This window comes from Ailuropoda melanoleuca, chromosome 2 (assembly GCF_002007445.2).
Source record: "Ailuropoda melanoleuca isolate Jingjing chromosome 2, ASM200744v2, whole genome shotgun sequence".
Lineage (NCBI taxonomy): Eukaryota > Metazoa > Chordata > Mammalia > Carnivora > Ursidae > Ailuropoda > Ailuropoda melanoleuca.
The window spans coordinates 171985316-172002223 of NC_048219.1; the positions used below are offsets into that span (position 1 = coordinate 171985316).

At 40.6% G+C, this 16908-nt stretch overlaps 1 protein-coding gene across 18 annotated transcripts in view; it reads left to right on the forward strand.

Moving 5' to 3' along the window:
• PIKFYVE (phosphoinositide kinase, FYVE-type zinc finger containing) overlaps nt 1–15899 on the forward strand; it is a 102520-nt gene extending 86621 nt beyond the window's left edge. For 10 of the 18 annotated variants that reach the window (XR_004623600.1, XR_004623598.1, XR_004623593.1 and 7 more), the window contains 3 exons: nt 3218–8384; nt 13763–13881; nt 15722–15899. Coding sequence is in view for 1 of the 18 variants with exons in the window: in XM_034655075.1 (XP_034510966.1) it covers nt 3218–3234 (17 nt within the window). In the remaining 17 variants the exon portion in view is untranslated. Of the gene's footprint in view, nt 1–3217; nt 12459–13762; nt 13882–15721 lie in introns of those variants that run through there. The other 8 variants (XR_004623597.1, XR_004623601.1, XR_004623596.1 and 5 more) reach the window with 8 other exon arrangements.
• The last annotated feature ends 1009 nt before the right edge of the window (nt 15900–16908 follow it).

Below are 16908 nucleotides of genomic sequence, written 5' to 3' on the forward strand. Positions count from 1 at the left end.
ATTTTCGTATATTGAAGCATCCTTGCCTCTTCGGGATAAATCCGATTTGTTCCTGGTGTCTGATCCTTTTAATGCACTGTTGAATTCAGTTTGCTAGTATTTTGTTGAGGATTTTTGCATCTATATTTATCAGGGATAATGGCCTATGGTTTTCTTTTCTTGTAATGTCTTTCTCTGGCTTTGACATCAGGGTAATGCTGGCCTTATAAAATCATTTTGGAAGTTTTTCCATTTCTTCAATTTCTAGGGAGAGTTTGCAAAGGATTGGCGTTAATTCTTTAAGTGTTTGGTAGAATTCACTAGTGAAGCCATCTGGTCCTGGATTTTCTTTGTTGGGAGGTTTTTGATTATTGATTCGATCTCTTTACTAGTTATAGGTCTGTTCAGACTTTCTATTTCTTTATGATTCAGTCTTGGTAGACTGTATCTTCTAGGAAATTACCCATTTCTTGTAGGTTATCCAATTTGTTGGCCTACAGATGTTCATAGTATTCTCTTATGATCCTTTTTATTTCTGTGGCATTAGTTGTAATGTCCTCTCTTCCATTTGTGATTTTACTTATGTGAGTTTTCTGTCTTAGTTTCTTAATCTAGGAAGGTATATTCAGGGAGTTTGCTAGGGTTAAGAATGGACCAAAATGAGGATGCAGTGGTGAGAAGTGGCCAGTAGAGGGCTCTGAAATACTAGCTTCTGAGATTTCTTGACTAGCTCTTCAGAGCTATAGGAAGCCCTGGGACAAGGGGACCAGAGTCCCAAAAATTTTTACCAGAGTCCTAAGTGCCTTCTAAGTTACTTTTTGACAACAGTCTGTTGTATTTTAGCATATGTGATTTTCAGATGGAGGTGTATGTTAGAAATAGTTTAGTATTTTCTTTTTTTCCCCCCCTAAAGATTTTATTTATTTATTGAGAGAGAGAGGGAGAAAGAGAGAGAGAAGGTGTGCCTGGGTGGCTCAGTCGTTGGGATCGAGCCCTGCATCAGGCTCCCTGCTGCCCCACTGGGAGCCTGCTTCTTCCTCTCCCACTCCCCCTGCTTGTGTTCCCTGTCTCGCTGGCTATCTCTCTCTCTGTCAAATAAATAAATAAAATCTTAAAAAAAAAGAGAGAGAGAGGGAGAGGAAGGGAGGAGCTCTAGAGAATGAGCAGGGGGAGGGGCAGAGGCAGAGGGAGAGGCAGACTCCCAGATGAGCAGGGAGCCTGATGTGGGGCTCCATCCTAGGACCCCTAGATGGCAACCTGAACCAAAGGCAGATGCTTAACTGACTGAGCCACCCAGGCGCCCCTAGTTTAGTATTTTCTACTCAGATTTGTAATTCTCTTTTTCAAATGAAGGTAGCACTAAAAGCTTTTCATTTGAAAAAGCACATTTTTGATAAATTTGCTGTCCATACACCACTGAAGTAGAGTCATAAGTACAAATGAGTGACTGTCAGAAAAAGGACATTAGGAAAAATGAGGAAAGTCTCAAAGTATGAACTTTAAGGAGAAAGCATCAATATTAGTTCATTAATTTGTGACTGTTGCACCTTATTAAATGTAGGATACCGATAGTAGGAGAAGCTGGGTGTATGGAAACTGTACTATCTTCATAATTTTTTTCTGAAACAAAACCTAAAACAAAACAAACAAGTGATTATATTGTAGATATGAAGCACCTCGCTCTAGAGATGTTGAATTTATCGAAATTAAACTAGAGGGTCGTTTTGTCCTTTGTTGTCGTTATCCTATTAAAATACTTTCTTCTTTCCCCAATTCAAAGAACCAACTGCTCTTTAGAAGACAGGCAAGCGAAAGAAGGTATACTTGCTTCTCTGATGGCCCCTTCCCTGCCATCTTGCCCTGGGCAGCTTCCTCAGGCAATAAGAGCAGTCCTGCTGGGCACCCATCAGCCGAAGATCTCTGGGGCTGTCTCTCTCTGAGGCCCTCTCCTCTCTAGTACTCTGTCCCATGAACTCAGCTGCCTTGGGTCTTCCCTAAGGAGTAGAACAGGGTTTGTTGTCCCTCCCTCTGCATTGGCCTTGAAGCTTTCTGAGCATAATCTGGGACAAACTGGGCTCATCTCCTTTGTTTCCCACCTCTCGAGGATCCGCTGTCCTTTACGGGCTGATACCCAGTTTTGAAAACTGTTGTTCTATGGATTTCACCTGGTGTTCATGATTGTTCCAGTAAATCTGGACCCTACTACCTCACTTTGGCCAGAAGCAGAAGCCCAAATCATGATGGAATTTATAAAGATTATATCTAAATGCTATGTTGAATTATAGATACAATGTTTTCTCTGTCAAAGTAAAAAGTAATACTCTTTTCATGACTGTTGTAAAAATGATTTAAAAAATCCAGTCTCTTCTAATTGAAGTCCTGTTTTCTGCAAAAAATTAGAATGGACAACATAACTAGGAAAAAAATTGTATTTATTTTTTGGGGGGGGAAGGAGGGAGAGAGAGAATCTCAAGCAGGCTTCACGCCCAGCGTGGAGCCTGACGTGAGGGGCTTGATCTCATAACCCTGAGATCAAGAGTTGGACACTTAACCAACTAAGCCACCCAGGTCCCCCTAGGAAAGAAAATTTTAACTCAGTATGCAAAATATGCCTTGAGGTACCAGCAGATAATTGTGATCCTATACACAGGTGTACATTATCACCTGGTGGAGCATGTTCTGGGGAACAAAGAACCCTGAGCCAGGCTCCTGGTGTTGCCACCATATTTGTCTTTTAGCTTCTTATTTTGAAAATGCTGTTGAATTTCAAGGCTGTTAAAGAATGTCTTGAACATTAGGCATAACTAATTGCCCTATAGCTTTTCGGTAGAAGAGCTTTGTAGGTGCCTCTAGACTTTTCCACATAGAATTTGATGGGCATTTCTGTTGCTAACATGCCGATTAATCTGGGAGAAACCCATCTGGCAGCTGCAGCCAGCGCTTCAGACTCTGATTATTGTCATTTCTTCCAGTCATACCCCATAAAGTGCCAAACCACAACATGGTATCCTTAAGGAAGTACTCCTTAGGGAGAGGCCAGCTCAAGCTGCTAACAGAAGAGCACACCCTGGTGTTCTAGAGGTGATTCCTCTAGAAACATCTGCTTGGACTGGTCACACCACCATTGTACGGGGGCCCTGTTGTAGCTTTTCTGTGTTCATTTCTAAATACCCATAGGTGGAAACTGCAGAGATTGCGCTTAAAGTCAGAGGTATTGCTTTTTCCTTCTTTCCATTAGAAGTGAATGCATTGTGACGCTACAGAAAATGGGTGTGATGGCTCTGAGAAATCCAAGCTCTTCAATGATGATGGAAGGTGGACACGCACTGCCTTAGTCCAGACCTGGAAGCTGCTATCTGGTACATTCTGTCAGCCGCCAGAGTGAGTTTTTTATCTGCTACTTCCCATTAACATGGTGTGTGCTATTTCACAATATTGTCTCAGCAATGCTGTTCTGTTGCCTACTGGTGGTAATAAATACCTTCACTCATTCAGTCAAGAAACATATATGGAACACGTGCTCTTGACTAGGTCCTGCTGCTGCAGAGATGAACGACCCCACTCGCAGGCTCAAGAAGCTTACAGTTCAGTGGTGGAAATAGATATCAAATAACCGTAAGATGTGAGGTAAAGACCGATGAATGTTTATTTTGTGAACGGAGGTAAGCTTTGTTCTCTGAGACTATTTATTCAATTAGCTACATAAGAAATTTGCTGATTTGAAGAATGCTATGTTTCAGTGACTTTAGAAGAGATTTGTTTTTATTTTTTTAATTTTAGAGAATTAAAATCTTTTATTTGTTCTTTACAATGTGAACTTGATGCCATGTGCTTTGTGGAGTGTTGCATCTCCCCTGTGAATGTCAGGGAGAAGACAGCTTAACGTGAACAGCTAATTTTAAACATCTCTCCTGGAGCAACCCTTCTTGCTCAGTGAGGGAGGTTCTTTAAGCCAAGGCAGGAGGGTACATCCAAACCCTTGTGAAAACACCTCAGTGAAATCCCACCTAAAAACATACTATTAATAGTTTGAAGATGCTCTGTGAAAGCAGGGACCTTTCTTTACTCGGTTCTGTGTCCCCCATAACAGTTCTTTGCTGAACTGGAGACGAGGAACTCCATGGGACTCTATGGACAGAGCGCTAATTAGGCAGCCACAGTTTCTTCTGTGTAAGCTCCCATGATTCTTGTCATGTGACTTGGTTGTTATCATGACCCTCACTGGTTGACCCAACCCTTCTTTATGCCCAGAGCAACTGTCCAAATAAGCTAGATGTACAGAGCCTACCAGCCTGTGAGGTGATCTGGTTTGAGGAGAGTGTCCAGTAGGAAGACTCCATGTTGGATGGCACCTAATAGATTCAGTCAAATCTCTTTTTTTTTGTCATTTGGATCTTCAGAGAAGGCAGTAGAAACTGGGACTGTGTGTGTAAGTTGAGGCAGCAGAGGGAGAAACTGAGAAGGCAGCTGAGTCATGAGTATAGTGGGCTCCGTAGAGGAGGGAGTGAGACAAGGCTGGTTTCTTAGGGGTCGACTGGTTGCCCATGTCTCCAGCACTTGTTCGAGCTGCCTGAGCTGCCATTCTCTCATGAATAACGAGGACTTTCCTAGCTGTCCACGAAGCCCGCAGAGGTCCTAGGGCTTCCTTTCTTTCTCACAGGTGCATAGTAAATGCCCATCAGGTGAGGCAGGCATTGCCTGCCCCTCACAGCCTTTAAGAGTCTAACACAATATTTAGGCAGTAATAATTCTGAAAGGGATTATTAATGCTTCCATTGCCGTATCACACATTGTAATGGCATGCCAACTTCACCATACTATTTGCATTTAGCCTTATGTTGCTTCTGTGTTTGCCAATCAGTAATGCTTGCATTTTTGCCAAGATAATATAGTATTAAATTGTATTGCTTGAAATACTGTGATTTTAATGTAAACTAGCACTTTAAAAAGTATTACAAACAAAACTAACCAGATAAGCCTGAGAAGGAATTTTATTATCCATATTATTTTAGAATAGCTCTTATTTAAATCAAAATGCCTGCTGTTCTATTTTAATGTGTTTGTACATACAAATAAATTCAGGACTGGCAAACACATGATTTTCATCAGATATACTTTGTTTGAATGAAGATTAAATGCTTTGTAAAACTTGTCCTTGTTTGAAGTTGAAATTTCATGTTACCACAAGAATTATTCAGCAGAAGCTCATTTACAATTGGTAAATTGATTTATAAGAGTACATGCAGGGTTTTAGCTATTATTTTTGGACTTGCTCCCCAACCCACACAGGCAATTAAGTAAGAGTCAGAAAAAGGAAACACTCATCTGAATCATCTTTTAAAGTCTAGGTTCCACTCTAAGACACAGCATTTTATTTCCTGATCTCATATTTAGATTATGCGTTGGTCAATTCATGGATGGGCTCTATTTTCTGCAGTAGTCCAGTTCCCATTCCGTCTTTCCTTAGTATGTGCTCCCATTCCACCCCTTTTAAAGAAAAGTGCCTCTTTCAAGTATCTAAGTTACATTTGATTGACAGCTGCCTTCAGCACCTAATGCTTCCCCCCTCCTTCAGGGACTTGAGAACATGTGCTTTTTTTTTTTTTTTTTTTTTTTTTTTTTTAAATGTGCTATCTATGAACATAAAACCAGGAATTCAGATTGAAATGAGGAAAAATTCAGTTATTCAGGTATGTTTGGTCTCCTAGACTGAGCTGGTATCCTTAGTGCTGAAGACTGACTTGAGCTCTAACAGAATTCAGATCTGTTTTAATTTAAGTATAGAGCCAACTCAGCGGCCATGACATTCAAGGGTTTCCAGGTAGAACCGACTTTGCAGGGCATCTGACAAAGGGTGTGCTTTCCCTAGTTCCTACTGCTCTGTGCATTTAAAAGCATTTAGCAAATATTTAAAAATGACCAACCCAGGCCTTTCACATGTAAATGTTATAAGGATTTTTTTTTTTAAAAAAGTATACATATTGGAAATATAATGGCCTTTTCATGAAAGTTCAAGAATTTCATAAGGATATGGGAAAACACAGGAAAGCAAGACAGTAGCCAAATTATTAAGGATTGTTGCTAGATTTGTATGAGGCTCATAGTAAATTAATTTCAATCCTGAAGTCACAGGCAAACATTTATTGCTAGGTCAAGATTATGGAAGTTCTAAATAGAGCCTGATCCATCATTGTGTAGATTTTGGCATTTTTCTTTTCTTTTCTTTCTTTTTTTTTTTTTTTGTTTGTTATCACGTTTTTGATTCATGTAGTTGGAAGATCTTTATTTACTGAAAATAATGACTCACATATAAGGAAGACCCTCTTTTGCAATGAAAAGTTATTTCTGTTTCAGTAAAATTCAATGATAGCTACCTCCTCTCAACCAGGAGTAATGCCAGCAGTACATTACAGAGATACCTGCTCTCAGTTATTCTCTTTGGATTCTAACCAGTTGTTACTACAAAGGATGTAAAACATTCTTTTGATGCAATGAAGATTTCTGTTCTGTCAAACTATCAGCCTTACGCGTCATGTGCGGTTTCCATCTTAAATTTGAGGTAAAATCCTGGCCTATTTATATTAATCAGAGTATATAATTGTTTTGTTGTTTTCCTGGAAAACAATTTTACATTCGTTGTGATTCGTTTGCTAGCCTAATACTGTAGATCTGTAGAGTCTGCCTGCAGTAATATCTCTATTCTGTAGACATAAACATAAACCTGTCTAGAGAATAGAGAAATTATTGAAGGTGGGTTCTGCAGATCTATAATAGTATGCTAGCAAACAAGTTGCAAATGAAATGTAGCATTGTTTTCCAGGGGGAAAAAAGTCTTGTTTAACTTACGACATCTACCTAAGTGACTGTTGTTTTATTTGTTCCCAAACCAAGTCTTGAAAGGAGAATTTGGTTTCCATAAAGCTCGAGTAAAATATTTTCAGTGATAATTGTGCAACCTCCATTTTCATGAAGTCAGCACCATACAAAATTGATGAGGCATATTAAATATTCAAATACTTTAATAGAACAAGAAATGCATGAATGGTGTTAAAATCAGTACAATGAAAATAGTCTGAAAAATATGGTTTACTTAATAATGAGGCATTACAAAAGATTTTCCTTTTCACTTCTCTGTTTGTTTTTTAAGCTAAACTTGGGTTGAAATCTTTGGTTCTTTTTCTTTAAGAAGGCATATGCTATGATGGAATGTCAGGTTTTGTAGGGAAGAGGGGACAATGCCCTTGAATTCCTGTCAGCTCCCATCACACATGAACTCTGTGGCCTTGGCAAGTCACTTACCTTCATAGAGCATTGGTTTACTTGTTGATAAAATGGGGGGTAATCGTAGCTACCTTATTAAGTCAGTACATAGAATTGCTGGGTCCTATGGCAAATATATGTTCATAAGGATAAGAAATTACCGAACTGTTTTCTTCAATGGTTTTACCATACTTGAGTTTTAAAAGAAGACATAGACAAGCTACTTCAATGCTGTGTATCCACAACCATAGAGAATGAAATAGCTTCCCGGTCAGGGCAGGAATTGTGCAGACGATGCATGGAGAGTGTGCAGAGAAGGAGCAGGGCGCAGGAAACTCAGGCTGGAAAGTTTTGCGTTAGCTTGCTCATCCCACCACATTCCAGGCTCTGATCTCTGCTCACAAGGAGATGAATTCTTCAGCCTTCAGGCCCTTTTCTGCTCTAGTTACTGAACCATCACACAGAGGCAGGAAAAACGTAAGCTATTTCAGGGACATTTTGCTATTACTCTGTACTAATGGATCCCCGGGTGGCCACACAGTGCACCCCAGCTGCCCTGTTAGCCCGGTGTTGCGTCATACACCCTCTTACCGTGAGAGGTTCGCTTCGTACTGTTAGTGTGTGCCCTGGGTCATAAAGCTGGGTCTTCAGCATTGAGTCCACGCCAAACTCCTTGCCCCACCTTCCCATTGCTGTCCCCTTGGGAGGCCTGGGGCTCTGGCTTATGGTTATTATTAGTCCATTCTGCCTAAGAACTGCAACTACACGCCAATCAGGCCACTCTTTCTGTTTCATCCTCATGGGCAGATCTAGGGCTATACCAAGGCTTTTTACAGTAAAACTGTTATGTTGTCTAGAAATTCATCAGTGAGAAAAATACTTGCAGGAAAGTAGGTAGAAGCTGTAAGATGCTAAATATGTTCCTTTCTTTTAAGTGTAATTTGGATCTCAAGCAAGGATGATTTTCCTTTGATCATGTGCACGATGTATACCAATTGATTTTTAAACCTTGGGCAGAAATGTGTTAGAGTCTGGATGTGAAAGGGAGATCTCTGCTGGTTTGCAGCCCTGGATGAGTCTGAAGCTGGTCCCAGGACACGGGATATGGGAAGAGACTGGAGAAAGAGGAGGACCACTTCACGCTGGTAGGTGGCAGTTTTAATAAGCAGGGGAACTTACCCAGGAGGCTGCTCTTGGGCAGCTGCAAGATGAGTCGAACCCTACAACCGGACCCCTACACCCGACTCCCATCGCCACCCCCCTCCCCTGGGGAATTTGACGTGTTTGTATAGAGGCCTTCACTGGGTCGTCATGTATGCCATCCAGGTGGTCTCCACAGCACAATATCTTCTCAAGGCTGCATCCTTGAAACGGTTCCAGCTGTGGGAATGGGGGGCAGAATGTACATTCCGAGGATAAGAGAGAGGGTGAGGTGCCTCCGATTTCCTGGGTCCAGCTTGCATGGTAACCGGCAGTCACGTCCTCTCGATGACCTCCTCCAACGGTCCGGTGTCTCTGCCGAACTGCGCACAGTGGCTACCAGCGGAGATTGAGAGGAGCGGTATACACAGCCGAGGGGAAATAATATTGTCAGAGACCCCATGGCACTTTAGAAGATGTAAGGAATTCCTTCCATTTTCTGGTAGAATTATTGCAAAAGGTAGAAATGCTTAAATGTTTAAGATTCTTGTGAAACTCCTACCACACGCAGTGACGACTCTAACAACTGTAAAGCTCGATTTATTCTGACCACCTTGTGTGGCCTAGAACAACGTGGTTATTTTTAGCCTTTGGACCTAAATTTTTTCTGACCTATTAATGATCCCAGGAAGACAATCTAGCAATACAACATTTCACTGAAGTACTGAACGGGGAAAGCATGGATGGCCAACAGCCAAACTTAAACATGATGTATGAGTTTGCCCACTGGTGTTGACTATCCCCCATGAAAAGTTTGTCGTCACTCCCCTGCTGAGACCAGGGGCACATCCCCACCCCGCACTGAGCATCAGCGGGCTCCACGTGCTCTGGGCAAGACAGAGTTCCTCCATGGTGAATGAGTCTTTGCCACGATGAAGATAATAATCTGGAGCAAATGGAAAGCGGGACATGGGGAAAGATCAGGCTTTTCCCTCTAATTAGGACCCTCTCTGATAAGCTAGCAGTAGGGAATGAATGTTTCCACCTAACATGACTTGGGAAGAGAAGATACCCGTGTGGAAAACAGTTGTCCAAACAAGCGAGCACGTGACCCAGCAGCAGCGTGTGTGGTGCAGAGAAGCAAGCGCACACGCGGTTTAGCAGAGTGAGAGCTCTGTGTGGGCCACACAGGTGTGGGCAGGGTTCTCGGCGAAGGTGGGGCTTGGGCAGGCCCTCAAGGGTTTGGATTCGTGGAAAGAGAGGGTGGTGTCTTAGGCCAAAACCCAGCTGTGCAGGTGGATTTGAGGACACGTGAGTGTTCGCGTCAGAAACCCCAGGGAAAGTCGGCCATGATGATCAGGAAGAATCCTTGAAAGTACGGAGGCTCGTGAAGTCCAGTTTGAGGCATGCGGATGAGAAGCTCTGCAGATACGAAGAGAAACCTATGAAAGCTTTTTTAAAATCTGAACTTGGTCAGCAGAATGAGTAAAACCCCAAACATTTGACCATTCTGTTACCTCTTTTGCAAGGAGTAGTACCCCTGGTAACAACTTAGTGTAAAAACGATCGTTGATTGGGTGCTACTGCTGAGTGCCAGTTTCTTTACACGCACACGTGCACACACACACACACTTTTGAGAATTTTTCTTTTACATAGATGAAATGTTTTTTAAGCTAAAAAATTATTAGTCCTATAAAACAGCAAACCATTTACTTGCTAGCCCCCAAAGGAGATATTATTGTTAAGTATATATAGCAAACTGATTCCGGTTCAGTGTTTTGGATGGAAATAAAAAGAGCGTAAGCAAAAACAGCAGGAACATTCGAAAAACACTCATCACTCTTCCAGCACTCCCTTCTTAGAATGGACATAAAAGCCTTGTGCTTTAAAATATTGGCTAGAGAAATGTTATTTGTGCTTGCCATTCTCCTCCTTACAACTCCTGATAGTGTTAATACTTTTATTTAGTGCCTTTCTTTAAAAAATACAGGGAAATGACCTGTTCCAAGAAACGGCGTCCTTTGACTTAATTGTGTGTGTGCTGTGATTATTTTTAAAATGCCCTATTGAGTAAAGGACATGAACAGGTCATTTAAAAAACCAGCAGTAAGCGTGGTTAATAAACACGTTAAAAAATGTTCCCTCACTAATATTCAAAGAAATGCAAATTAAAATAATGAGTTACCATTTTGCCTCTCAAATTAATACTTTGAAAATTGTTGCGTAAATTTCACGGATAGGATTGCAAATCAACACACCTTTTTTGGCAATTGATGCACATAATAAAAACCCTTATGCTTTGACCCAGCATTTCCAGGCTTTGGTGCATAGAGTTCCGTGGTCATCTGGGAGAGAGCCTGACGAGGTCCAGAGGCTTCAGAGCAATGCAATCCTCTCTTGGGCTGCAGTCTTTAATGCAGTGGTTCATGCTCTGATTTTCGATATTACCTAAGTCAAGCTCCTAAGTCAAATTTATTTGTAGGACTCTGGATTTGAGTTGGAATCGGGCTATTGGACATGCTCTGGCTTCTCCCAGCATCGTGTAAAAGGCCTCTGAAGAGCTAGATTTGTCAAAAATCCTTGACAAATAACTTATTGCTGCAATTACTAACTAATCGGTCAATAAAGGTAAACTGAGGAAAAACTGTAAAGAAGTTTTTCCCTATTAAACGAAACAGCTCTACCCACCTGAAACACATATGAAGAAACCGCCCACCCCTACCCTGACTCAGAGACCCCCCAAATCTGGACGTTCATTTTCACCATGTTCTGTAATTACTTTCAGCAGCCAGATCACTGTCCCCACTGTCGATTTTCCTATGTCTCTCCAGATACAGAAAGTCCCAGAAAACATTTGAATCATCAAATCTTTGATTTGTTTCCTATATCTGGCACAAGGAGGTATCCTTGTTACCTTATGCCAGACAAAGTGAGACTTAATGTTCTTTGTCGCGTTCGTGTTCTGGATAGCACAGATTAAGACCTGCTGAGTTGTGCTCATATAACTCATGTGGATATGTGTATACATATATCACATTGTGTTTGTGTTGTGATGTATTATTTATTTATTTGAGAGAGGGAGAGAAAGCATGAGAGAGGGGAGGAGCAGAGGGAGAAGGAGGAAGCAGACTCCTTGCTAAAGCATGGAGCCGGGGCTCGATCTCAGGACCCTGAGATCATGACCTGAGCCAAAATTAAGAATCGGACACTTAACTGACTGAGCCACCCAGGCACCCCTATGTTGTGATGTATTTAGATGTAAGTATATACAGATGATGATACAGGTGGATGTAGGCATAGTATTGACACGCATACAGCACAACTGTGTAATTCCATTTATATTTCATATACATCTAGACTGTATCCACACCAATGCCTTATTGACTTGTGAGGCATAAATAAGTTGATACATGTGAAGCTCTTAGCACAGCACTTGGCACATTGCAATCAATAGTAATTACAGAGAGGGCGAGAGACAGAGAGATAGATACAGAGAGACAGGCAGAGAGAGACAGACACAGAGAGAACCTGCTAATAAATGTAATTTATTTGGTAATATCTTAGTTTGGGCTGCTACAATAAAATATCACAGAATGGATGGCTTACACAACAGACATTTCTCAGTTCTGAAGGCTGGGAGGTCCAAGACCAGGGTGCTGGAAAATTCAGTTCCTGTGAAGGGCTTCTTCCTGGTTTGCAGAAGGCCACGTTCTTGCTGTATCTTCACATGGCAAAGAGACAAAGACAGAGAAATAAGAGAGAGTGAGAGAGAGGGAGGGAGATCAGCTCTCTGCTGTCAAAGGGCTAATCCCATCATGGGGCTCCACCCTCATGACCTCATTACCTCCCAAAGGCTTCACCTCCACATACCATCACATTGGGGTTACACATACATTCTGGGGATACCAAATGTTCAAACCCATAACAGATAAGTTGCAATATCTCAAGAATCTGTCTTCTTTATGTAAGAATCTGTCATTAATGACAGATTTTTTTTTGAAATTTTTGTTTATTTGAGACAGAGAGGGAAAGAGAGAGAGAGGGAGAGAACGAGCAGAGGGAGGGGCAGAAGGAGAGGGAGAAGCAGGCTCCCCGCTAAGCAGGGAGCCTGATGTGGGGCTCAATCCCAGGCCCCTGGGATCATGACCTGAGCCAAAGGGAGATGCTTAACCAACGGAGCCACCCAGGGACCCCAATGACAGAATTTTAAGTTTAAATGGCAATTTGTCGTCTATGTTCTTTCTTTAAAAAAATTTCTTTTACTTTTCTGTTCTTGAATTTCCATATGCAAGGGCAGAACAATTTGACTAAATGTTTCTGCTTTTTGAGATCTGGATTTTTATTTGCACTATTACAATCATGATCATCCTATAATCTTGCATTTGCAGAGATAGCAGTGTATATTTTTAAAAACAGTTTTAGGTGCTGTATCAAAAATTTCATGAAACATTGTATGAGGTAGAAAGGACGTACATACTTATTTTACAGATAAGCTCCAGGTGGAGTCTGGGTTACCTTATACAGCTAGAACATAGTGGTGCTAAATCCTAAATAAACAGGCCTGTTTTTCCAAATGTACATTCAGGTATCCATACCCCATCCCATCCCATCCTATGTCATCCCATTAATCCAACAGGCCATACACTGAACGGAACACCCTCCTAAAAGTCTCTACCCTGTTATATTTTTTCCCCTACCTTCCTGATAGCTGAAGCTCCCGCCTATGCTGCTTTGGTTCCTTTAGAAAAAATTCCTGGGCTTCAGAAATGAGGAGCCACTTAATTACATTAGAACTCTATCCCCCTCTTAAAAGTGTGGCTCTGTTTTTTGCAATTAGATGATCATTTTCCGTAATGAAAATCACTGAGGCAAAATAACGTTTAAGTGATATTGCTTCTTTATTCTTCCATTGTACTATTATTACCTAGACGATGTCACATTATTGTGATCTTTTTACTTGACTAGTCTCTGAAGGAGAGTCAACCACATCTGTTTCAATCACTAATTACATCATTGCAACAACTCTGATCCAGGTGTCCCTCCCCGTCCCCCTTAATTTAATTAATTAAGAGGGGGGAGGGGCAAAGAGAGAGAAAGACAGAATCTTAAGCAGGCTCCACGCCCAGTGCAGAGCCCAATGTGGGGCTCGATTTCATACCCCTGAGATCATGACTTGAGCTGAAATCAAGAGTCAGACCCCCAACCAACTGAGTCACCCAGGTGCACCCGCCTTTATTTTACAAAAAGCAGGAAATTGGTGTTCAAATGTTAAATAACTTATCCCAGGATCATGTATGATCCTGGCAGTGGCAGAACGTGGATTTTCGTGTAGGGCTGTCCCACTCAAAGTCAGTCCATTAACACTGTGCCATGCTTCCTCAGAACATAGGTTACACAGTTGTGGATGGAACCGTGAGTGAACTTGGAACAGCTGAAGACTTCAGCCTTCAATCAGCATTGGTCCCAACAGCATTGAAGCTCTAATTCCACACGTGATTTCTGTAAGTTCTCACTTTGCGTGAGGTTCCACGCTACCGCTCGACATGTCACGTTTCTCTTCCATTGTGTCCACTTCTGAGTCCCATTCCATCAAGGCTTGAAAAAACCTTTTCGTTGTATTTATCTCCCTATCTACCTACTCTGTGTTGGTACATAGATATTGCAAATCCTGAAATCCTCTCTCTTTGCATAAAATGCATCATTATGAATTGTGCACTTTGAATTTCCAAGTAATAGTGATTGCTCTGGTACAGACATGTTGAGATAAGAATCATATTATTGGGCAAAGTAGAAGTGGTATAATAAACCATGACTTTAGAAAGAAAACTGCCAAAGACCATGGCCAAACTCTTAGGAGGAGCCACAGCAATTCACTGCCCGGTATCCTTGAACTTCTGTTTCTCTTGATGTTTGGTTATAATTCTACCCCCAGAAGCTTCAAATGCAATTTTTAGCTGGCACTGACACAAAAGGAGAGAACACTAACCCAGGGTGTGGTACCCAGTAAGCCCTCACGGATGCAATCAGCAAATATCCTGTAGTCCAGACTCCTTGGAGCATAGCACACATGAAAGAAAGCAGTGGAAGATTATTTGAACATTTCATGGACATGCTGAATTGAATAAAGTAGCCTTAGTATCAACAGCTTTACCCCCTTCTTAAAATCAAGAGGTTCTGATTAATAATTACAGGGTGTTCATAGTGAAGGTGCTCTCATCATATCTGCATTTAAGCATTAGAGAGTATTATACACTGAAGGCATTGGAAAAGTTTAAATGTAATCATTTATTTTCCATTACTCGGAATGTTAGAAATATGCCATACTTTTTACATACATTAAAAGCAAGCCCACACATAATTTATTAAGAAAAATCTCTAAATAGATTGTCTACACTCCTTAGTGCAGGTCTGCAGCATTATGTACCATTTCATTAAAATTCATCTCATTATTTTTAGCTCTTGCCAATTGTTCTGCTTAATTAACTCAATCAATTGTGGATTACTGCCAGTTATGTTTGCAGAAACCATGGTGGTTTATTAACTCTCATAAATGCTAAAAGATAGCAGAAGCACTGGAGGACCGATAATTAAATGCATCTTTTAATTTCTAGCCTACAAATAAAATTTAGCTCATGTTAGTTGGCAGGTTGTCAACGTGTAGACTCCAGAAGAGCTCTTTCCTCAAAGTCTAGGCTGTACGTGACCCATGACGAGACATTAGTGAATCATGGTTAAAGTGACTCTTGCATTACCACTAACAGTGTTCCCAACATTGATGTTTTATTGCAAACCAGCAATCAGCAAAATTTCAAGATTCTTGAAAGAAGATTTTTTAAAAAATTACTATATTGCCATAATCTAGAAAAGCCACTGGCACATAGTAAGTATTAAAAAATTATTTGTTGGAAAGACAAAAAGTTGCTGTTAGTCCTGTCTTTGAGAGGGTACTAACATTTTTCTTGGTCTCTAAAGACCACATATCAGAAAATATTTATTGAAATTAAAGTTTCATTATCCAATGAATAATAATAATTATAATACATATGATTTATTACTAGAAAGCAATTGATTTATCCAGTCTAACAATAATATCCAACAATAGAAAATTAATTTTGGGGGTCTTTGATTCTTAATTTTCTTTAAGCCATAGAAATCTTGGAAAAAACTGAATTTACTACTCTAGGCATTTCATTCAAAAATACTAGTTTCTTTTTCTTCCAGAATGATGTAAGTTTCAGTGCATATACATCTCATTATGCTTATTGAAATGGTAATTTTACCTAATTTTTAATGTATAGCATCCATATCCCACACTTAGCACTCTTTGGTGTTGTCTTCAAGGATCTGAAGCCAGAATGGTCGTAAAAGCCAAACACATGTCTCGTGCAAGAAATGGATTACCAGGGGCGCCTGGGTGGCACAGCGGTTAAGCATCTGCCTTCGGCTCAGGGCGTGATCCCGGCGTTACGGGATCGAGCCCCATCAGGCTCCTCTGCTGTGAGCCTGCTTCTTCCTCTCCCACTCCCCCTGCTTGTGTTCCCTCTCTCGCTGGCTGTCTCTATCTCTGTCAAATAAATAAATAAAATCTTTAAAAAAAAAAAAAAGAAATGGATTACCAGATTCATTGTGGGTCTATAGTAATGATTGGTTGGAAGTGTTTATTTGTTTCTAGCCGCTGAGATCATTGCTCCACCCATTTCCAATCACCATGGTGATTTAGTGGATGAGTTAAATTAAATGTGTGTCCTTAGACACAGAACCTGAAAAAGAGCGCATAATCACACTCTTCATTCAAAATGAAAAGCTTTTTAAGGGACATTATGTCACTATTAAGAGAATCATTTTAGAGCCTGTATATGGGATATGTGGATGTGGTTTAGGAATGTAATTACACCATTCTGTTAAAAATGTTAAGGGGACTTCTCTCTTCCCCAAAGTTGTTATATTAACTAATTAATTTGTTATCTTGATTTTATGCCATTTGATATATGCCTAGAACAATATGGGTCTTAACGTAGAGAAGAGTTGTCTCATTGACGGCTTGAATTATTAAATTAGACTGTCTTGAATACTAGCTTTTAACCAGCACTGAATTTGACTAATGATTCAAAAAGATCAGGCAAACACCAGGCACAAATGAAACTGTCTTTTCTTGGAGAAGGCTGAGACCATTGGGCATGGTTTCTTAAAATGGCCCTATTCTTATGCAGGAGGCTGAGCTTTGGTTTAGATATAACAAACAAGATTCTTCCTACACAAGGTATGCAGAAACATTGTTCAAACAAAGGGAGTAATTGTGGTTAGGGAACATCTCTTCTGCATACCCCGTTGATTAACTGTTTGAATAATCAGCCCTTATTTTTCAACAGACCATATCACCAATAAATCTGAAAATTCTAAGTTTATTTATAATAGACAAGCTACATAATCAAGATATATCCTCCCAAAAAATTTACAGATACAGACCCTCCATCATCTTTCCATTCCAAGTAAATACCATTAGTGGGTTTACTGGGATGTCTGGTCAT